General features: G+C 41.5%; 1 protein-coding gene across 1 annotated transcript in view; it reads right to left on the bottom strand.

Annotated features, from left to right (window-relative positions):
- Positions 1–2,837: 2,837 nt before the first annotated feature.
- LOC119737511 (rho GTPase-activating protein 45-like) overlaps positions 2,838–23,778 on the bottom strand; it is a 65,223-nt gene continuing 44,282 nt past the window's right edge. The window contains 22 exon segments of the mRNA XM_038211929.1: positions 2,838–3,156; positions 3,159–3,479; positions 4,636–4,848; positions 5,163–5,247; positions 5,955–6,036; positions 7,063–7,143; positions 8,064–8,251; positions 9,092–9,229; positions 10,215–10,549; positions 11,380–11,613; positions 12,720–12,841; positions 13,482–13,669; positions 14,037–14,096; positions 15,103–15,180; positions 16,669–16,848; positions 18,316–18,396; positions 18,670–18,735; positions 18,912–18,956; positions 20,242–20,306; positions 21,951–22,088; positions 22,458–22,545; positions 23,330–23,390. Coding sequence (XP_038067857.1) covers positions 2,999–3,156; positions 3,159–3,479; positions 4,636–4,848; positions 5,163–5,247; positions 5,955–6,036; positions 7,063–7,143; positions 8,064–8,251; positions 9,092–9,229; positions 10,215–10,549; positions 11,380–11,613; positions 12,720–12,841; positions 13,482–13,669; positions 14,037–14,096; positions 15,103–15,180; positions 16,669–16,848; positions 18,316–18,396; positions 18,670–18,735; positions 18,912–18,956; positions 20,242–20,306; positions 21,951–22,088; positions 22,458–22,545; positions 23,330–23,390 — 3,007 coding nt within the window. The 3' untranslated portion in view covers positions 2,838–2,998.

The following is a 23,778-nucleotide window of genomic DNA, read 5'->3' on the forward strand; positions in this document are numbered from 1 at the left end:
AGAAGACTAGATAGGTATTTACGAACACTTTGTAGGCCTGATGAGCAGGGGTAATAATGCCGCAGCACCTTCAGCGTCCAAACTGGCAGATTAGCATACTTTGTAAACACTCACTTTTTATAACAAACGTGTGGATTTTGCAATATGTCTCTATGCACTAGTAGGACAATGTCTGGTCTAAGTTTTCATGAGGTAGAGTGTAAAAATGGTTAAATAGTTAAAATCGGTATCTCTACAGATCCCTCCTGTCCACAATGGAACACAGCCAACTTAAAAAGGAGTCGGTAAGGCAAAAAAAAAAAGTCTCCGGTTTCTGGTATGGTGCTTGCCCAAAAAGTGGTGCAGCGACGCGGCTTTTTTTTTTTTTTTACCTGTTTTTTTTTGCTTCAAATGTCGGCTGATGACTGCAAATGGTGCCAGACTAAACTTAGTGCAAATATTATGGGAGACCAGAGAGGCCACATAAAGCTTATTCTCGATCATAACCCCATCTAAAAACACGTTGAAATTGTGCAGCAGCAGGATTCCAGTCAAACCAGTGAGTTTGGCAGTTTTGAGACATCATCTTTTATTGGAAAAAAAACTTTTTCATTTTGCCGACGCGCATGGCTACGGCGACGCGTGCGCATACCAGAAACCGGAGACTTTTTTTTTTGGCCTAAGCAATAACTATATTGCTTAGCACATTTACGGGATAAGAAAAAATCAACCCAGAACTGATCACAACCAATGTGCATGGCATTCTAATAGGTTTTGGTGGAACCGGAAACCTAGTTTGCAAACGTACCGTTTGCTTTGTCTTTTTCGTTTGTTTGAGTGATCCCTTTTTTCTATTTCCCAGGTTTGCAACATTGCTAATGTTGCTGGCATCGTGACCTTGGGTGTGATCCCTCGCTACATGGCATATGCAGGTTTATGGCTTCCAAGTTTAGGTGGAACTGGAAACCGAGTTTGCAAACGTACGGTATGCTTTTCCTTTTTCGTTTGTTTGAGTGATCCCTTTTTTCTATTTCCCAGTTTCGCAACATTGCTAATGTTGCTAGCATCTTGACCTTGGGTGTGATTCCTGGCTACATGGCATATGCAGGTTGATGGCTTCCAATTAGGGCCCTTGAACATGGGCATCGACAAGCTGGGGAAACGCCAAGATAGGGCTGGAAAGCTCAGTTGCTAGAGCACTGGGCTCAAACCAGAGTTGTAATGACTCGAGTCAATGACCCAACTCGAGTCCAACTCGAGTCACAATTTTTGGTGACTCGACTTGAGTCCCTAAGGGCAAATGACTTGACTCGACTCGAGTCCCTCATCAAAATGACTCGACTCGACTCGAGGAAGGCTAATGAGACTCGAGTCCCAAAAATTAAAGCAAAACTTTACGAAATGACTTACGCCGGTGCCGGTTTTTGTTCACGTCACGTTAGAATGTTCGCGAATAATGTATACATATACATACGTGGTTTGATCAGTGTCCCCATTAATTGAAGGCGATCAGCTGGCAACCCCTTTTTATTTTCATTACGAATCAAATGTGGTGTCACCGCATGTAGTAGCCCGAATGTAAAATTAAAAAAGCCCAAAACATGACTTTCTCTTTTGTGTTATTAATTGTATAGTCAAATATTTGTGACTCGAATTGACTCGAGCTAAATACATTACTCGACTCGACTCGACTCGACTACACACTGTGACTAAATTCGACCTTCTTGACCGAATGACTCGACTCGACTCGAGTCACTTCTTTAAAATGACTCGACTCGACTCGAGTCACAAAAAACAGTGACTCGTTACAACTCTGGCTCAAACCCCACGCCAGTCAATTACTTTGTTCAGGTTTTAAATTATTCTCTGATTTTTTGAAAGAGCCCAACCAAACCTCTTTAAAGACTTGTTTAGAAACCTCTTTGCATGTATGTTATTGGAAGTATGCGAATTCCTCACAACTTTTAAAGTTTTGCTCAACATATTTCAGCGGTTACCGGATAGCAAGTTTTGGAAACCACACTAGTCACGAATGGGAGTCAGTGTTTTTATTTTTTCTGCTTACAGGATAAAGCTTTTGAGATGCAAAGCAGATTTCTCTAAATTCATTTATTTTTAAGAAGATAAACTAATAGTAAATCTAATTCAAATTTTAGTGGGAGACTTTTGAAAATGCCAGTTGGTGAAAAATAGCATTTAACTTTTTTGTTCTGTGCTTGCAAAATTCTGAGAATGCAATCGTTCCCAAATACAGAAGTAAGCAAAATGTGTTACCATGGTTCCAACTGAGTAATAAATATCACCATGGCAACCATGGAATTAAAAAAAAAACAACTACAATTTGTGTTTTCCACACAAGGCATCATTGCTCAACAATTCTCCTTCTAAATAATACATCATACGATGGTACTCATTACTATATATGAAATAAATATAATTTATCAATTTTGTATAAATACAAAAATACAAATAGTGTCTTTCTGAACTATTCAGTGTGTGTGTTTATTTTGACCTTTGTTCTTTTTCAATACTGTACTCGTACTCAATTGACGATTTGTTCGAGAATTACGTCCCTTCGATCTACGACATGCAACAATACCAAACCAATTTTGTTCAAGTGCGTTACAGCTAACAGGTACAACACTTTGCATAGAATTATTCTTCATTCTTTCCTTTGCAGGAAATGGCAGACTCTTAAAACCAGTACGCAGGTCTTAAAGTCAACCCAGTTAACTGCACTGGCCCGGACGTAAGTACAAAAACAATATTTTGCACTACTTCTGGTCCAGTATGTGCTACAACACACACCAGTCCCGTTCATAAGCGTGAAAAAAGAACTTCTCCCCCCCCCCCCCCGAAGTTCCACATACACAAAGTTGGGTATCCAATGATAGTTCCCAGATGAGGATTAAAGAATTGTTGCAAATCCGTTCACCTTAAAAAGCACACGTTAAATCCATTGTTCTTTCAATAAATAAAAATTCGATCCTCCGATCCTGCTCCAGGCAGATCGGAGATTTCAAACAAACTGCGGCTGTCGCGATTTAGTTGACCGGGGCTCTTTTGGTTTGGTTTGCGTCGAGGGTCCCGTTTGATCTCTGGACTCGGTTGGCGTTGAAGACGCGGAGGGTGGGTTCGATGCCGCGCCCCCCGGCGTCGACGCCTTGATGACCTCGGCCCCTCGGTCATCAGCACCTGGCGTTGCGGGGGGTCGGCCGAGTACGCGCTGGGGACGTAGCCCTCTTGGGCCGACGGGGAATGCAGGCCCGGCGAGGAGGTCAACGTCTGACCGGAGGTGTCGGGGGACGACGGGCTGAGGGCGTCGGGCAAGGACGAGGACAAGTGGGTCTTGTGGTACTGACTAGCCACCGACAGGAGGGTCTGTTTGATAGGCTGTGGGGAAGACTCTAGGGGGTGCTGCTGCTTGGCGGACCGGCGGGGGACGGAGGGTGACGTGTCCTGATCCGAATCTGGTTGGTCTTCACTGGCAGATGCCTCTTCTGAACAATTTTTTTTAAAAAGGACTCGGTTAATAGCTAGCATTTGATTCTAGTGCTAAATCTGGAGAAAAGTTAAGCTTGCTCTCTAGCGAATGTCAAGCTTCTCAATGAAAATGTAAAAGAAGGGATAAGTTGAAAAAGTTTTGAACTGGTCTTTTCTTTACTGCAAGTAAATGCCAGTTCTTTTTACCCGGCTAGAAAGAGAATGTCAATGTCAATTTGAGACATCAAGTATAAAAATTCTCTGCTAATTTGATTGCAACTGTTTTGTGCTGTCAACTTTTTTTTACAGATGGGCTCAAGTATGGGTTGACTTAAACTAAGGATGCAAAACCAATTCTAAATCAGTTTACTAATTTTCCAAAACGAAACCCAAATTATGAAAAAGGGACCTACGTTCATACGATCTTCCTTTGAGTTTAACATACATAGCACAAATAATTAACGACGTCTTCGACAATAGTTAATTTACGAAACATTAGAAGCACTGCAGCGGCCTACACTTGACTACATTGGAGGTACACATAGTTAAGCTTTTACTTTTCAATGACTGCCCCCAATTTATTACGTCAATCATTGTTGATTTATCATGTCAATCACGCCGATCTGCAGAGATACATGTAATGGGAACACGTCAGCCTTTGTCAAATGGCTAAACGTTTACACGTTTAAACGATTCTTTAAATATTTGCTAATCACAAAGTCACATCCTTAACTTAAACTTCTGTTATCAAGGTAACTTTCAAGGTAACTGTTATATATGGTAATAATCCAGTTCGGTATTCCCACTTCACATGCGCACATCAAGATTTGCCTATTTTTCTTTCGGGATACAAATTTCATCGTATGCATGTAAAAGTATAGTGGGGTACCAGCAAAATTGAAGAGATTATGGTGTTCTGAAATAAAACATTTTGCAAAAAAAAAATTTGAACAGCGAACTATTTTTATTAGGTGTCTTGTGTGTCAAAAAAATTGCACAGAATGTAGATTTGGTTACCACATCCCCTGTAGCTTTGTGTGCATTTATCTGCTGCGGTTTTCGCGAAAAAAAATTCGTCAATTCTTGCTGTGCTCCAGACGATTTTGGAATACGGAACTGGCTTATTACTAATAATCCTATGGGCTTCATAAGTTGATTCTGTCCATACTGTACCTGCCTCGCCCTCGTTCCCAGAGCTGTCCCCATCACCTTCCTCCCCGGATCCGACGTCGGCAGCCAAACATGGCAAGATGTCCTCACTGTCCTCGCTGCTGCCCGGCAACGCAAAGCCGGGCACCCGGCGACGACCCCGGGTCGTATCCACGGCGGGCGAGGTCATGTGGGTGGAGTTGTTAGTGCTTTTGTTGGGGGAGTTACTCCCTGTACCTTTTGTAAGATGAACAAACGATGAAAACAAAGAAGAAGTCAGACAAATTTCTTTTTTTCCATTTGAAGCAACAAAACTCATTCCTTGCTGATCAGATGTGGTGAAGAAAATGCGAAAGTTGTTGGAAAATTTTTTTTAAAGTTAAAAATTCTTCCGAATCACGTTGGGACTGAAAACGTGATCACCATTTTGGACTTTACATGATTGAACTGTAATTTGAAGCCTTCAAACAGGATCTAGAATTATTAATGCTCCAGCATACATTATTAAAATGGTCGGTCTTTATTTATTTTTTTCGCCGACTTTTCCTTACCTTGGTTCAGTTCTGGGAGCGTGGGGGAAGGTTCTCTCGGTTCCGGGTGAAACTGTTCCACTGGTGTCTCGCGGCTACCGAACACCTTTGGAAAACAAAAAACACACTAGAAATAGTGAGACACAAGAATACAAAAAATAAATAAAAAGCCCCGGAGCTCAGTCAAGCGGATGGAATAAAGCCGTTCGTAGGCAAACAGGTTTGGCACAAGACATTTTTTAACTACCCTATCTCAAGAGACAAAATATGCAATTGCAATCATTTTTTTGTCACTTATGTTTAAAGATCACTATTTTAATACCATTAAATTGAAATTTTGAAATATGCTCTCAACAAGTAGGTGAAAATTGCTGTCAAAAGTGGGTTTCAATCTTTTTGCACAACCTTGTAGAGAAATGCAGTATATTTTTGACCTAGCCATCCATACTGAAATCAGGGGCGAATCCAGGGGGAGGGGGCCTACAGGGGCCACGGCCCCCCAAAAAACGAAACCAACTTTTATTTTTTTTTCTAAGTGAGGTCGCAATAAAAGCAGGCACTGCATACACCACCATCTTTTCCTCCAGAAAAAATTGGTCAAAATGGTCAGAAATTGCCTCAGATCGCACCACAGAGCATCAAGAATCCAAACAATTTTCGGGGCCCTTAAGCGGGCCCCGAACCCCACGCTGTAATTTTTAGGACCCACTTCTTAGGGAACCAATTTTTATTTTTGCCCCCCAAAAAAATTGGATTCTGGATCCGCCCCCGACTGGAATGCGTATCCTTGTGGAGACAACTCTTTGGTCTCACCTGTGCGTAGGCTACACACATCTCAATGGCTCTCGTCTGGAAGGGCATGTCCACTAAGGCAGATAGGGACGCGGTGTTGTCACTGTAAAAGGGATTGGAAAACAAAAGATGACTACAAAAATCTATTTTACAAAGTTTGCAGTATCGTTTCGGTTTGCGGTAACACCATGTGGTAACAACTACTGCTTAGAAGATATTTAGTTCTGAAAAGAACTTGTCCTGCTTATTATCAACTTTCGCTAAGTAGTTTTTGTTCTGATAAGAACAGTCCTGCTTTAAGTTCTAAAAGAACTTGTCTTTGGTCTCTTTAGAACTTAAAGCAGGACTGTTCTTATCAGAACAAAAACTACTAGGTGAAAGTTGATAATAAGCAGGACAAGTTCTTTTCAGAACTAAATATCTTCTAAGCAGTAGTTATTACCACATGGTGTTACCGCAAACTGAAACGATACCGTTACTCCACCCTGCAAAGCCTCAAATCTTATAAAGTGTGCAGTGTTTTGTTTTTGCTTACTTTGAGTGAGGCCTGCTTCATTATAACCCCAACCTTCCCAAATCCTCCAAAATCATCTTTGCAAAATGGAGGATTTTGCAGGATTGAGGCTATATGGCAACAATGTGTGGCTGATTTGGGAGGATGCACTGTGTCAAGGTCTTGGGCCGGACCTTGTGTTGTTTATGCTCAGCCGTGCTTAAATTCAGGCCTAGACTATACTTGAAATCCTCCGCACTGCTCCAGGATGTCACTGGCTCTGCCTCAACATATTGAGAGTGATTGCTGGAGGATTTTGCAGGACTGAGGCAGTGGTCAACCCTCAAAGGACCACATTCAAGAAACAACGGATGATTTTGGAGGATTGAAGCTGTATGCAAGTTTTACATGGAGTCAGTTGGAGGATTTCGCAGGATTGAGGCTGCATACTAGCAACAAAAATTGGCTTTGCTGAAGGTTCAGGAAAATAAACCTGAGTACCAGCCAAAAAGCAATATATACACTCAAATTAGCAGGTTACCTGTTTTTGTTATATATCTTAGTGAAACTTATTCAAGCAGTTTCAGTTCTATGATAAAACTAGAGATAATAAGTCCAACTTTTCCCGCCACTTACTTTGGCTTGAGGAGGGTGGGTCCAAACACGATGCCCAAGTTACTGGCTGTCATCTGGTTGTAGTCTTCGTTTTCAGACACGCTGGCGACAAAGGAAGCAGTTTGATATTTAAAGATAAAAGGACGATTTGCTTTTTGTTCATTTTTTTTCGTTTGAAGGAACATATTGCTCAAAATCTTAAGAAGGGTGCCTAACAACTAAACTTGTTGAACTTTCAGCTCAGTGGATACTACACATATTGAGAAAACAGAGCCAATGTTTCCACAATTTTTGGGTCTTTTAACTGGATTCCACTGCTAATGCATGTAAAAACTGTGCCTGCATGGCACCGTTTTTTAATGATTTTCTTCCAAACGATACAATTTCAGGCGGAATAATTTCACAGCCTATTTGGTACGAGTCCTATCTTCACTTTGAGCAAGGATTTTCTCCTTAAATCGGTGGGCACGTTTGTGGTTAATTGCAAATGTTCTTAAATGCCCTCAAATTCAGTGGCTCTTTTGTGACTGTTAGACCATTAACAACCACTAAAGCATTTGGAAATATGGCACTATTTAGGTAAAACCCTGGATTGCATCTAAACTTCAAATGCAGGTATCAAACTTTCACGATGACCTTTCAAATATCAGTATGGTCTTAGAAAACGCAGAAGTTAATTCAGAAATTTCTGGCTTGTGGATAAGCCCGCAATGCTTTGGGCTTGTTGCAGCAACACTGTTTTCTGCTCATGAAGTCTACAGAGCCTAATTACTCTAAAAAAGAAAACAGTTAGTCCACGCCTCTTTCCCTAATAGATCTCTCTCAAAGACAGCCATCTTTGTAGAACTGCAACTAAGTATTTTACGCAATCAAGCACGCATTGCGTAGTGTTGAAACTGTTCCAAACATGCGCGCTTGTTGCTGGAAAATACGAGCAAGTTGACGCTCAAACTGCCAATGCACGTGGCTGGTCTGTAGGAAATGAAATCATTTGAGAGAGACCTTTTCTACTAGGGACTCACCCTTTGAGATGGTGCATGAGGACCCTCAGCGTCTTAAAGTTCTCCTCCGGCAGGCTGGTCACAATGGCCCGCAGCTTGGTGATCAATCGCTCCTCCTCCTCCGGGCTCTCTATGAGGCTGCGGGGAAACTCCTTGGCAATATTGACAAACTCCGGGTAGTGCTTGAATGTCAGCAGGGGCTCAGGGAGCTACAAGAATGTATCAAGGATTTTCAAAACACTAATTAACCTCAAACCTTAAGGTCCCGTAAAGGATTGTAATTGACGCAAACGCGAAAGAAATATATGCTTTTTAGAAACATACACATCAAAAGAAGCAAATTTCTGAAATGGCATCATTTTTTGAGTGGGCACAAATGCACGTTTCGTGTTCACTGTCACGCAGAGTTTGAACCAGCATTTTTTCCAAGCCTGGGGTTCATTCCCAGCTTCATCTTCAGGAGATTAAAGGCCCCCTAAACTAGAGGACTCTGACTCAACATAGGTTCATGCTCTGCCTTAGAATCATCAAATTCTATAATACGAGACTAAAGTTCAGAGTGCGTCCATTTGGTTTGGACATTTAAGGATTCAAAATGGTTCTTGTGCCAGAGATGCAGACGAAGCTGCAAACGAAGCCGTTGTTTGGAAACAACACAACTTTTCTGGGACTATTAACTTGCACGGTAGATAAAATACCCAGAACAGAGGTTCTGGCTTCACAATTTATCAATTCTTTTTATTACTACTGAATGCAAGTCATTCTATAGATTTGGGGTGTGTGACATTTTTTTCTTGTCCCTGCTACCTCTAAAATTTGTCATTTGCCATTTAAGTATCAGTATTTAAGAATTACTTCGAAACTTTTTTTCTTCGTTGGGTAGGTAGGTACAGTGTAGTTTGCTATTCATAATCACTCTTGGGGGATGACTGCATTAAGGAGTGCATCAGAATTATAAAATCATAGATGCCAGATGAAACAGGGACAAGACAAAAAGTGGATCCCAAATTAATAGAATGACCCATTTTGCAGATATGATAATGACTTACTTGTCTGAGGTAGAGTTTGAGCACGCTGGTGATGAGATGGGGCGGTGTCTCTGATAGGTCAACGAGGTCAAGACCATTCTCAAAGGTCTGACACAGCTTCTCAACTTTGACCTTTAGCCCAGCCACCCTATAAACACCCTGAAATAAAAATTAAAATATTACAATTGTTGATAAACGCACTTCTCTTTTAAGCATTATTAGGGCATTTCCAGCGTTACGTAATGTCCGTGACAGAGCTTTTAAGAGCTCAGTTAATAAACCTGAAAATGTGTTTTTGAAATCTTATACATCCATCATCTAGTAATGGTCAAGGAGATTACAGACTAGGAGTTTTGGATCATTTCTCTGAATGGGTAATTTAGATATCATGGCTAACTGGCTGTCGCAGACATTTGTGGGGCGCTGTGGTCCAATGGTTACGGTGTTCGACTCGTGTGCCGTGGTACATGGGTTCAAATCCTGACGGGGAACATGGCGCTTGTGCGCTTGGGCAAGGCACTTTACTACGATTGCCTCTCTCCACCCAGGTGTAGTAAATGTGTACCTGGTAGGAAGAAATTCCTTCAAATGCTTCAGCGCCGTAATGGCAGGGTAATATTGGAGCGCCAGGAGCGTCACTTCGTGATGGACATGAGCGTTATACAAGAAGCCAATATTATCATAATTATTACACTTCATTGTATAAGGCCAAAAAAAAAAGTTCGCCGTAGCCATGCGCGTCAGCAAAATGAAAAAGTTTTTTTTTCAATGAAAGATGATGTCTCAAAACCGCCAAACTCACTGGTTTGACTGGAATCCTGCTGCTGCACAATTTTAACGTGTTTTTAGATTGGGTTATGGTCGAGAATAAGGTTTATGTGGCCTCTCTGGACTCCCATATATTTGCACTAAGTTTAGTCGGGCACCATTGACAGTCATCAGCCGACATTTGAAGCAAAAAATCAGGTAAAAAAAAAAAAAAAGCCGCGTCGCCGCACCACTTTTTTGGCAAGCTCCATACCAGAAACCTTAGACTTTGGCCTAATGCTGGAATTGCCCATACTTAAAACCTGAATCAGATCCAACAACACACACCGTTCATTCAACCAAATGAAAAATCATCTGTCCTGGACCAATCACGTACCCTGATGTGCAGCGCCCGCCGGTCAATCTCCCCGCAGCACTTGGTGACCAGGAACGGCGCCTCCCGGCCCGTCAGCCGCAGGTGGTCCTTCAGCCCGACCCCGAAGACGTTCATGCGTCCCAGCAGGCGCTTGCCGCCGCACTGGATGGCCAGGGACTCCAGGCACTTCTTGTGGCAGGCCAGGCCGCAGCGCTCGCACTCGGCGCCGTTGAAGTACACGTAGCTGTCGCACTCCCGGCACTTGGAGGGCGTGCGCAGCTTGCGGATCTGGTGGGTCTGGGCGGCTTTGGTGAAGGCAAGATTGCGGAAGGAGCTGGGCACGGGCTCGATGAGCTCTGCGAGGGGGAGATGGTGACGGAGACTGAATGAGGATTACACTCCAAGTTGTGAATAGGGGGTAGGTTTCAATACAAATACTCAAAAGGGGGTATAGTTTATATATCTAAAAATTGCAATCATCAAAGCAACGCAATCATTTGTAAATATCAGTACCAATGTTTAAGTCAGACCTATTTACTTAAAACTCAAAATTTGAAGGAGTGGTCGACTTTTTGTTTTCAGAAGAACCTCAATCTGAAAGTCCTGTTCTACCTTTCCCCAATTGTTTTTATGCTCTCAAACATTTTCAGAACCAATTTTAATCCCTTTGTGTTAATTGACTGTTCATTCATTTTAATACAACAGTGGGATTGTTAATTGCATCTTCTCAAACATTAGTTCAGCGGCTTCAATTTAATTGGTGGTCTATATTTCTCAGTACCCCTATATGTGATGCGATCAAGCTAAATGAGTCGTTTGTCGACCCTGGTCAATTTTTTTTTTATTACAGATTTGAAAAGAGCACAATCTCAGCATTACTGCTGTGAAAACAGCATGCTGATACCATCTTTAGTTAAAACAATTATGGAAGTCGGAACACCAAGAAATGTGATCAAGTGATGTGATGAAGTGGCCCTATTTTGGCCCGAATCTCCAACTGAAAATTCCTGACAAACGACTCATTTAGCTTGATCGCATCACATATGCTATATACCATTTGAAAGCTCTTGTTCTACAGAATACAGAAATAGAAATATCTCAATTCTTCAAAAGTCTGACTCTGCACTCAATTTGTGGCGACAGGTCACAAAGAGTGAATTCCCACAAGTTTTTTGTTGCGACTTACTAGTGCCAGTAGAGACAGGTCTGCTGTCCTCGTTGTCGGCCAGTTCGTCCCCTGATGACATGGTTCCCGTCGAGGCTTCTCTGCTCAGGTTCCGATGGCCGTTCATGGGGCTGGCCGAGGGCGAGGCTTCCACCGACTTGGTGGAGCTGCCGCTCAGACTGTCCGAGTCGCTGGCGGCCTGCGTGTTGGCCGGTGCGGTGCCTGCCCCCCAGGCATGGACGGGCTTGGATTTGTCTGCGTAGGAGAATGATCAGATGTAACAAACGAGCAATTCGTTGTGTACGTGCAACAAGGTCATATCTCCTAAAATGGGCCGTACATGAAAGACAAGTTTCAGAATGTCAAAATGTCGTATCTCGCTTAAAATAACCCGGATGAACATGCAAAGTCAATGGACGTTAAGATACGACCTTGTTGCACGGAGCGTATTCGTGCGAGATATGACTTTGTTGCATAATGGAGTTAAAACCTTGTTGCACTGACGCGACGAATTTAAAACAATCTAAACCCTAAAACAACTTCATTTTTTTTGCGCACAGGGTTTATTCAGCAAAGCCAGTAAATTACAATGCAAGGGCGAAGTTAAACAAGATAATATGGTTTGTTGCATACGTCAACCCCATGTGAACTGAATTTGTCATGTTAGCCCTTATGTTCAAGTTTTGCCAATTGCAGTGTACCTTAGGAGTGAAAATCTTTCACTGGAGCTGAAACAAAGGTGAGGCAGACGGCATGACACTTGGTGCCTCCGTTTATTGCATAAATTCATTTGTATATGCAGATGTGCATTTTATGCTATCGATTCAATGAAGTTTGTCGCGTTGAGATTTAAAGGTACAACACTGTTACTCCTTTTCTTACTTTATGCCTTTTTTTTTCTTTCTGGCAATGGGATTCTTCAAGAAAGAGTTGAATCCTGCCATCCCCATCCACTAACATCCCCATCCACTAAACACTGACATCTCCATCCACTAAACCCCACCATCCCCATCCACTAAACACTGACATCCCAATCCACTAAACAATGCCATCCTCATCCACTAAACCCCACCATTCCCATCCACTAAACACTGCCATCCTCATCCACTAAACCCCACCATCCCCATCCACTAAACACCGACATCCGCATCCACTAAACACTGACAGTCCCATCCACTAAACACTGACATCCCCATCCACGAAACACTGACATCCCCATCCACTAAACCCCACCAGCCCCATCCACTAAACCCCACCATCCCCATCCACTAAACACAGTCAGCCCCATCCACTAAACACTGACATCCCCATCCACTAACCACCGACAGTCCCATCTATAAAGGACAGACCGTCGTTCTTACCGGTTCTCTCCGGTGAGTTGCCGCTGCGTGACCCTTGACCCAGCTTGCTTGGGGAGCTGGCCCGGTCGTCCTCCGTGCTGTCCACTGAATGGGAGCTGGGCTTACGTGTCTTGTCAAATACCCTATCAGTCACCAAATAAGATTACCATAAAAAATCATTTAATATGATGATGATGTGCGCAAGGCCCAATTTCATGGTTCTGCTTAGCAAAAAATCCCTGCTTACTGCAGCAGAAACTTCCGTGCTTACAGTAATCATATTTCACAGGTTAGCGAGGAATTTTGGCTTGTGCACATGCGTACATCCCGTAACTAACGATTCTGTGCTTACTGGCTTAGTCCGGAATTTTTCTGCTTGCATGGTTAGCATAGAATGGCGATCGTAAGCGCGGAGGTCTGTGGTTAGCAGCGCCATGAAAGTGGGCCCTACAGTGCTATACTGATGACTGGATAGTGCACTACAATTACAGACTGAAGTCACTGGGAAGCCATTTTGGGGGTTCCAAAATGTATATGAAGCTGTGCACTGAAGTGCAGCAGCAGCCATGTTGGGAGTCCACAAAGTGACCTGTGGCAGCCTCACTGCTTTGTGCATGGCAAAGGGCTTGAAAGCATTCTTCCCATAGAAATTTGCCATAAACTTGTGAAGTTTCATCTTGCATTCTCATTAAGAACACTGTATTAGGGAAGGTTTAAACCTAATTACTAAAATGTTAATCAAACTGCTGGTGAATATTTCCACCAAGAGTGACCGAAACTTACATGTAGCGCTCAAACACAAAGGGCTCCTCGTGCTTGGCCGCGCGACCTTTGACACGGGACTTGTGTTTGACAAACTCGGCGTACTGGACGCCCGGCTCGTAGCACCGACTCTGCTCGCACAGCGTCTGGAACTGGACGGGGGCCGGAGCAGAGAGCGAATGCTGCAACTGGAAGTAACTGACTGTCGCCTGCGGTTGGGAACAAAAGAAGAGATTCGGTCAGGTTCCTGAACTCCTTCCTAGTGCAAAGTAACCCAATTATGCCCATCACTGGGAAAGGAGCCAGCTGTGGTTTCCTTGGCAACAAATCTCTCAAGGTTTACCTCAACCTCCAAGTGTTTTTTATAAAAAGTTTTTTTTTAATGTTCACAAAATTCTGCGTCAATATTGTGTTTTACTTGCTTTGATTTGTGTTTTAGATATGTAGATAAAGCAAGTAACTGTTACATTATTTATGACATGGTGGTAGTTAATATGCCATCGTACCAAACAGAATATAGAAATTATCAATTTCATTCAGTAAAAACTTTATCTGAAATCAGGAAAAAAAACTTACTGCTTTCATTGTTTGGTCACACTGGTAAATAAGTTCCCGGACTTTGACCAAAAGATCTTTCTGTAAAAGAGAATAAAAAAAAAATTTTAAAAATGGTTTGACAGTTTTCCATTTCAATTCCATTTCAATAACACTTATTTCCATCAAAAACGAAGTAAAAGTGTCATGAGAACAAAAAGTAGTTATTTTAAGATTGAGAAAAGATTTTAAAAAAAACTAAGCTTATAGGGGCAAGCCTACATGTACATGTATACTTATAGGGAATGTACAACATTTGCTTTTGCTGCAATTTTCAGAAATAAATGGATTTGGAGGATTAGTATGTTACAGCAAATATTGTTAAACTGACTTCACGTTTTGGGTTCGGAGATGCTGGAAAATCCAGGAAAACCAACCATGTTCTTGAAGTCTGGGTCCCTGACCCCACTTAAGATTAAACAGAGCAATTTATAGACTTTGGGGAATTGTAAGGTCAGAGAATCAGTCTAGCAGGCTTGTACCATTTCACAGGTATGTAAAAAATTGCAAAGACAATGCGGAATAACTAAATATGAAAAATTAGGAGCAGGTTTTGAAAAAAGCCAGTTTTCTCCAACGCTGGTCGGCCGACCAGCGTTGGAAAAATACAAGTTTTCTTGAAAATAACAGCACACCAGGAGCCACGATTTTACAGGATGCTTTGGACTGTCAGTCCCTAACAATCCAGTAAGATATTCTGTGATAATTTGATCATTTTGTTTTTTGATGTTTGCAAATGTTGTATCTTCCCTTTAATGCAAATATGTAAAAAAAAAAACAATTTCGAAGAGTTTAAAGAAAAACAGACAAACGAATATACAAGTACAAATAAAACACAAACAATAACCAAGGACGGACTGACGAACATACAGACAACAGTGGTCAAAGATTTACATAATAATGAGACTAAGAAATACTAGTAGGACATGTGGAAGCAAACTTTGGAATCCTCTGTAAAGCCTGATTCATACTCGGCGCAAAGCGAACGCGTAGTTGTGACGGCATGAAGTATGAACCGGGCTTGATTGAACCATTTATTTCTTTTTACCTTAACTGTGCCCATCTCCTTTCGTTTGGCATTGGCCTCAAAGATGCATGCCCTGTATGTCGTTTCTGCTTCCTTAGCCTAGCACCGGAAGGACAAAACAGTTTGATATGAGTATTTTTGTAGTTCTTTACACATAAATAATTCTTTCAGTTCCGTTTCACTAGGTTCAGTACATGTACTTCATCATTATATCCGCTCCGTTCACAAGTACCCCCTCACCGGCAAACAGAGTACAGTTAGGGGTGACCGAACGACGCCATCTTGCCTGATTGCAATTTTGCCGCGACGCGCGGCCGTACCACTGCGTGTACATAGTACAAATTCCCTGGTGTACGTGCGTCACACACAAAGTACAAAGAATGGTGCGCGTCAACCAGCTAAATGTCCCGCCCATGGGACGTCGTTGCTAGGTAAAAGGGCGCCCTCTTTCGTTGGCGCACGGAGCTCATATGACTTGAAGCTTTGCATGGCTGATGAGATAAAGTAGAAAGATTGCGGGTAACACCATGTGGAAAGAAATCTCTTCTTGGAAGGAGTGTGGTTCTCAAAAGAACCGGTTGGTTGAGTTGTAGAACTCGACGTTTTGGACAGTGTGCTCTGTCTGTCCTCAGGAGGGTGAGAGGGTGAGGACGGACAGAGCACACTGTCCGGCAACGTCGAGTTCTACACTCAAGCAACCGGTTCTTTTCAGAACCACACTTCTTCCAAGAAGAGATTACTTTCCACATGGTGTTACCCACAATCTTTCTACTAATTTACTTCATCATTACTTGTAATGGTCTCAACAATAGAACTGGCTGCATCCTCTAGCGTTGCTAGCATCGTGACTTAGGGCATGATCCCTGGCTACATGGCATATATACGGGTTTATGGCTTCTGTCTAGCACCCCTTGAACTAAGACCAGAGATGAAGCTGGCCTTGTCAAAAAAAATCTGAAATTGAACCTTGGGTCCGAGCTGCCACAGCGTCGCGCAGTGAAGTGCAGCACAGCAAATCATGTGGTACCCAGTGAATTTGTCAATGTCATAGATCGGTATTTAACCTTTTCTCCAGCCGAAAAAGGATTTGATCAGCGTTGGCCTAGGTGTTTCTACCATAGAATCACTCCATTCACGACTGGTAAAAGAATTAAAACTATTCACTTGTGGAAATCTTTACGTGCCGTTTTACAGACTTTTCATTGACTTTTTTTTTTAAATTATAATGAAAAAAAAAAAAATTGTGAAAAAAATTGTTAACAATTTTTGTGATATCGTTAAAAAATCTGAAATTTCACTGGAAAGGTACAAAAATCTGATTTCCGATTAAAATTTGAAAAGTTTCATCTTTGAACGACACTGACAAAATGGGGAACCGCCAACATAGGGCTGGATAGATCAGTTGGTAGAGCACCGGAACGGCAATCCGGAGGATGCAGGTTCAAGCCCAGCTCCAGTTGATGTCTTTGTTCAACTTTTGAAAAATTATTATCAACCAAGTCAGTTTCTCACTGTGGTTTATTTGGAAAAAAATAAATAACTAAAATAAAATAAAACTGGTGGTTGTGAATTCAGCATGGATAATACCTTCCCGAGAGCATCTTCCTCGGCCTTCTTCTTCTTCTCCAGCTTGCCGGCGTTGGACCCGCCGCTGGCATTCAAGATCTCAGTCTCCGTCTTGGCGGTCGACTCGCTGCTTTTCTCATACTCCTGGCAACGGTTGATGTACTGCTGACGACACTTCTCAAGGTTGGTCTTGCGATCTTGCTGCAAGGTGCCGAAGGCAAACAAAGGGGGAAATTACAATAATTAAAGGGAATATACATCATTTGCTTTTGCTGTAATTTTCAGAAATGGCTGGAATTGGGGGGTTGGAAATATAAAGCAAATATAGTTACACTGACTTTTTGGAGGTTTTGGGTTCGAAAATGCTATAAAAACCAAGAAAAACGATCATTTTCCTGTAGTCTGGTTCCCTGACTCCATATAAGAAGAAACAGAGCAGTTTACATACATTGGGGAATTGTAAGGTCAGGGAACCAGTCTAGCTGGCTCGTACCCGTTCATAGGTTTGTAATCGATTGCAAACAAGTGCAATGGTCAATTGGGGCCAGTATTTGAAAAAAAGCCAGTTGTTTCCAACGCTGATCGGCCGATCAGCGTTGGAAATTGATACAAAAATACCACTTTTCTTGAAAATGACAGTATACCAGGTGCCATAATTTTACAGGATGATTTAGACTGTCATTTACCAACATCCTGTTAAGGTATTTCGCAAAAACTTGGTAGTTTTATTTTTCGATGTTTGCAAATGTTGTATATTCCCTTTAAAGGGAATGTACATCATTGGCTTTTGCTATAATTTTCAGAAATGAACTATTTGGGGGGTTGGTATAATAGATCAAATATTGTTACACTGACATTTTTGAAGTTTTGTGTTTGAAAAGTTTGGAAAAACCAAGAAAAACAAAAATGTTCAAGTAGTCTGGTTCCCTGACTCCACAAAAGATAAAATGGATCAATTTATAGATGATGGAAAATTGTAAGGCAAGGGAACCAGTCTAGCTGGCCTGCACCCGTTCATGAACATGTAACCAATAGCAAACAAAATTTGGACTGAAAAAATGGTACATTTGGAGCAGTAGTTGAAAAATAGTTAGGTTTTTCCAACGCTGGTCGGCCGACCACCGTTGGAAATGTTTACAAAAATACCATTTTCTTGAAAATGACTTCACACCTGGTGCCATAATTTTACAAGATGCTTGAGACTGTCATTTACCAACATCCTAGTTAGGTATTTCGTAAAAACTTGGTAGTTTTATTTTTCGATGTTTGCAAATGTTGTATATTCCCTTTAAGTTGAGAAGATTATCATAAGTTGCAGACAGGGTGCAGACTGCAAAAAAAAAAAGTTTGAACCAACAGACGGACAGCATGATTTACCAGAAAACTTCAGTTTGCACATATGCAGTGGCATAACTGCGTGTAAGTAATCAACTTTGTGCAGAAACTTTGTGCTGGCACTATTAGCCAACGTACGAGAGCCAGAAAAGATCATATCAAATGTTGGTGACATGTTCAGTGCAGGCAACTCATGTCCATCAAATGGGCACACGTCTGCGTCTACCTGAGTCTGGTGTATAGTGCTAAGCTGCCAATATTAGCAGTGTTTTCTAATTTTATGTCCGTAGTTATGTACAGAATCCGAATGCCATAAAGATACAGAGTCCGTACCATTTCTTTCTTCATAATGGTCCAGGTTTGGCGGATCTGTTTTCTCCTCTTGTCGTGCTCTACCCGCCTCGCTTCAAGTTGCTACAATAAAATAAAACACAATTTTTAAAAAATCATCCTCAGATTTCAAATATTTTCTTATTCGTCTACAACTCAATTTTGTTGAAAAAAGTGGAAAATGCAAGGAATTAGCAATTTTACACTATTTTGCAACAAAACCAACTTTCTTGACCATTTGCATCTCATTACAACTCCAATAGAAATATGCATATATGCATGAAAAAAATGCATATTCATGAGACAAAATGCATAATATGTATGAAGCAAGTTTTCTCCATTTGTTTGTTTCCTTACCTGGACAAATTTTTGTCCCTGGATGTGCGACTGAGTAGCATCGCAGTTGTGAGCATAGTTCACATCCTGTAAAATGAAAAAAAAAAAAAACATTAAAAAAATTACCGGCTTTACACATGAAACTAAAAACTGAACAAGGAAATAGAATATTTTTGCCAAAACTTGAATCTCTTAGAAAAATGGTTCACAAAAATGTAATGAAGAAATTAATGATGAATTAATTAAGAAATGGTCCAACTTACATGTTCCAATGCTGTAAGGTAAGTTGACTGGAAGGGTAAATACGTCTGCAAAAGAGAGAGGAAAAGATGAGTTAGAAAAAAGAAACTTTGCAATATAAAAAATCGAACAGAAAGTGCTGCTGAATAGTAGCAGCCATATTACTTAAAGAGGTTGTGGAATGCTCGAAGACATTTCCGTCATTCTTCGGGTATATGTAGCCTAAGGTGTGATGAAATAAAAACGACTATTGTTTCTGTCATAAAATGAGTACAAAAGGTACTTTTGAGAGCTGTTTTTCAAGTCCTGTCATGCCTGTTTCGACCCGAACGTGCAATTTGTGTAAAAGTCGTCGTTGCGGGCAGCAAACAAAACACAGTAAATTGTGACGTAATAAACAGGACTCCCAATGCAGAGTAGCATAAACGAGTCCCGTTTATTACGTCACGATTTACTGTGTTTTGTTTGCTGCCCGCAACGACGACTTTTACACAAATTGCACGTTCGGGTCGAAACAGGACCTGAAAAATAGCTCTCAAAAGTACCCTTTGTACTCATTTCATAACAGAAACAATAGTCGTTTTTATTTCATCACACCTTAGGCTACATATACCCAAAAAATGACGGAAATGTTTTCGAGCATTCCACAACCTCTTTAAACAATAATACACACAGATTTCTATTTTTACGGCAACTGAAGCTGTTGATTCCCTAGCTAATGGTAAAAAAAAAAACTTGATAAAAAAGACATTCCTTTGACGACAAAAACGTTCTAATAATTGACAAAGGGTTCGAGAAGGGGGTTAGAGAGGCCATCTTTGTGAAGAGTGAGAACCCGTCCTTAAACCAAGGTGGGGGACTACGACATCACCTCTCAGTGATCTACACCCCGGCCATCGGGAAAATCCCTCAACATTGCAACAACAATAGGGGTAATCAAAACGCCCCTACACCACACCCCGGTGATCAACAGAACAATAGAAGGGACGATCGCATCGCCTCTTCAAGCACCGGTCCTTTTCCGCCGCCCATTCAGAGCCGAGGAAGCGACCCGGATAGGTCGTGAAACATTTCTCAATCCAGAAGGTTCGAGTCCAGTTGTCTTCTTTAAATTTTGTTGAATTGATATCACCTGGATGTCTTATAATCTCCATCAATTTTATTGAGAAAGAAACTCAAACAGATTTCATGGGGTCTTTCCTGATTGTGTAATGCGACATCATTTCAAAAATAAATCACACAGACAGGACGTGGACTACAACTAGAAATAATCTTCAGTCATCCAGCAAGTGTTTATCCGATTTTGTTTGGTACATGTTGGTGACTTTTTTTTCCAAGACGTCCATTACGTACCTCTTCTTTGAGATTAGTGCGAGTTGAAACCGCTAGCTTGGCAAGACTTCTTGCAAATTCCGTCTCTGTAAAACATAGAAATACATACTTATTTACACTACAGTACTGGAGTGGGAAACAGTATGAATGTATGGCAAGAAATACTTTGGGACGGAGGGAGGTCGTGATTTTAAAATATTTCTTCCTACCAGATTAATAGTTTTTGAACAAAGGTGCAAGATAATGTTATGCACTTGTCAATTGTAACCTGCACCCCGGGGGACCCTGGACTAGCGGGGACTTAGCCGGGGATTTCCATATTGCAATTTGGAAACCCCCGGGTAGTCCCTGGTAAGTTTCTAGTCAAGTGCCACGGGGCAGGGACACTGTTTTCTTGGAACCCATGGGTAAGTCCCCGCCCCCGACCGCTGGGCATAAGTCCAGGCCATAGTACGCCGGGCCTAATGTGGAAGTCCCTGCATATGCCCCGGCAAAAGATGCCTGGCATAATGCCCTAAACTAAGGCCACTCAGTCTTGCCTTAGACAATTCATGATTTTCTGATTTCTCAATCCCCACGCATTCTGATGCATGTCGTTCATGTACATATAGACTAACGATTTTCCGAAGGTAAGTCCCGGAGTAACTGCTTGGAAGTCCCGGTATTAGCCCGGGGCAATGCCCCGGCCGGCGGGGCATGCTTTTTGGAAATCCCCCTGGAAGTCTTGGGTCAGTCCCGGTGTAATGTCCGGGGTAGCGGGGCACCTTTTTCTTGGAAACCCTCGCGTAGGTCCCCGCTAGTGCCCCGCTATAGCCAGGGTCCCCCAGACCACGGGTTACAATTGACAAGTGCATTACTCTGAATACATTTCTATGTAATTTTCCTTGTTTGTGAGGTTGTTCGTTAACTACCGTTTCATGAATGAATGTAGAGCTCAATGTGGTCCGGCAGTGGTGTACATTGTACGTTGCATCTTGGGTTGGAGTCCAGTATAAAAAGTTGCATTGTCCTCATGCAAAATTTCATCACATGCAATGTTGAAACTTTCCAAAGGAAAACATGGGTTTTTGTGTGGAAAAACCATGCATAGATTTTTCACTCCCCCCCCAAAAAAAAACAACAACAACAATATTTTACATATAATGATTCAACAAGTAAGGTTTTTTTTAAAAAATCCTGCCTAAAATCATAGTCCAGTTATTCTTGGAAATGTTTCTAAAAATACTTGTGCACATTTTTTTTAAATCAGTTTTTAACATCCTGCTTCAGATGTTTAAAGTTACTGTTCCTGGAATTATTATTAAAAATATCAAAAAGGAAATGACTGGATGACCTTCATAGGTACAATGGATCGTTTGCCTATTGTTTTTGAAACAACAAAATTGCACAAAATCTTAAGAGCATAACAAATAACTTGTTGAAGTTGCAGCTCAGTGGATACAATAAATTTTGAAAAAACATAGGAGACATATGCACAATTTTTGGGGTCTTGTAACTGGATTCCGTAGCTAAAACAGGAAAAAAAAAACTGTGCCGACGGGCACATTTTCTTAAAGCACCTTCAGTGACTGTTTTCTTCCGAATGATACCATTTCACGTGGAATAACTTCACAGGGGAATTTGGTACCAGACTCTTCTTCACTTTGAGCAAGGATTTCCTTGTAAAATCGGTGGGTACGTTTCCAAGTAATTGCAAATGCTCCTACATGCCTTGCTTGATATTAACCTACCTAAGTGAATTCTCTTCTCCACGTAGCTGATGACATCTTTGGCATATTTGGACCAGACTTTGGCCCGGTCTAGTGCCGTCTCAAGACCAGAATCCGAACGCATCAGGCTTTCGTCCACTTCATTGGCTGATAAACTCCCTACATGGAAGAAAAAAAAAAAAGAAAGAATTTCTACTCAGTCGAAAAATTTTTTACTTGAGTTTAATATTTTAAAAATTATGAAACTGTCAAAGCTCAAAATGGTTTCCTTTCCATTAGAAAATAATCCTATTTCAAGAAATGTTTTCTTATTACTTTACCTCCAAAAATATCCCGGGAGTTGGACAAGAAATCGTTTCTTGAAACAAGAATATTTCTCTCAGAAATGTAACAAAGTCTTTTTAGCAGTGCGTGAAGTGAAACATTTTTCAAATGCTGTCAGTCCAAGACAATTTTTCTTAATAGGCTGACAACCTCCAGATCTCTGTCTAAAGTGGATTTTTTCAATATTTCAGTGACTTTTTTTACCTGGTTCCCTGCCGTCTTGCGACGTCTGCCGGCTGTAGGCATTGCCGCCGTCCGAGCTTGCTGTCATGGATGATAGGCTGTCATACGACTGTCGGAAACAAAACAGAGACATCCGAAAACATTAACAACGGCCTCCAAGTGGCCTCACGACCCAAACAACAATGTTCCAATGTGTTGACTAACGAAGGCCCACAGCCAGAAATCCATTCCAAAAACTCTAAACGGCTGAAATGCGAAAGTTCCAAAAAGTTTGAGCCTCATATATTTGCTTAGATTATACATGTACATGCTAGACACACTGTCCGAGAATATTACTGAAAGACTTCAACAGGAGTGCCAATTTCTGACTCGACAACCAACATGTAAAACGCTCAAAACAAATCCATAACAAAAATACTTGAACTTTCAATAATTTACTCTAAACAAGGAAGTACGACAGTGCGCACGATCATGTTTAGCCGCCGTAAACAAAACTCTAACCCAATGAACAAACAAACTCCTGCCTTCAAACCGGCTCTTCATATACATGTACAAATAATTCCAGTTTTATATACATATTTGGAAAGGGAAACAGTTTAACACACTTTGCAATTACACCGACATGTACATGTAAATTAAAATATCATCTAAACTTTTGGAAGGAGGCCACGAGGTTTCAAAAGGTAAAAAAACTGGACTCGACCACATTCTCTCAAGGTATGTTAGATACAAAGTCAACATTTCTTAAATTTAGAAAATTGTTTGAAATCATGAGTACATGTTCAAAACCGATGTGGATATTCGAAGGAGCACGAACATAGAGTACATCAACCTGTAGATTAATATGGGAATGGAAATTTCCAGATGCGGTTGGCATGACGTCAGCCAATTACCTTTGAGGAGGGGAATCCCACGCTGCCTTGCTCCACATCTCCCATTAGAAATTCTGTCACACTGCAGCAAGAAAAGAAAATGATTAATAGGCCATCAGCCTGGGGGTTTGGCCTGAATGATCAGGGCATGAATGATTATAGTGCGCATGCGCAAGGTATACCGCCCCTAGAGTGGTAACAAGCATTTTGATGGACATTTTGAAAAAAAGGGTGATAACACCCAAAAAGCTGCCACCACTGCAATGCTATCACATATTTTCCAACTCTGGAGGTGTGTACCCTGCCAAAAATCGCTATGACGATTATTCCCCTCATTTGATACCGGTGGCCAAAATTTTGGACCGAGGCTGATGGCCGAGGCTTTGATGAGAACCATCGATCGAAAGGCTCCATGAACAGAGTGTATTATACAACAACTTGATCGGCAAATGTAACGTTATTAACCAAAG

This window comes from Patiria miniata, unplaced genomic scaffold, assembly GCF_015706575.1.
Source record: "Patiria miniata isolate m_02_andy unplaced genomic scaffold, ASM1570657v1 HiC_scaffold_3, whole genome shotgun sequence".
In the NCBI taxonomy this organism is placed as follows: domain Eukaryota; kingdom Metazoa; phylum Echinodermata; class Asteroidea; order Valvatida; family Asterinidae; genus Patiria; species Patiria miniata.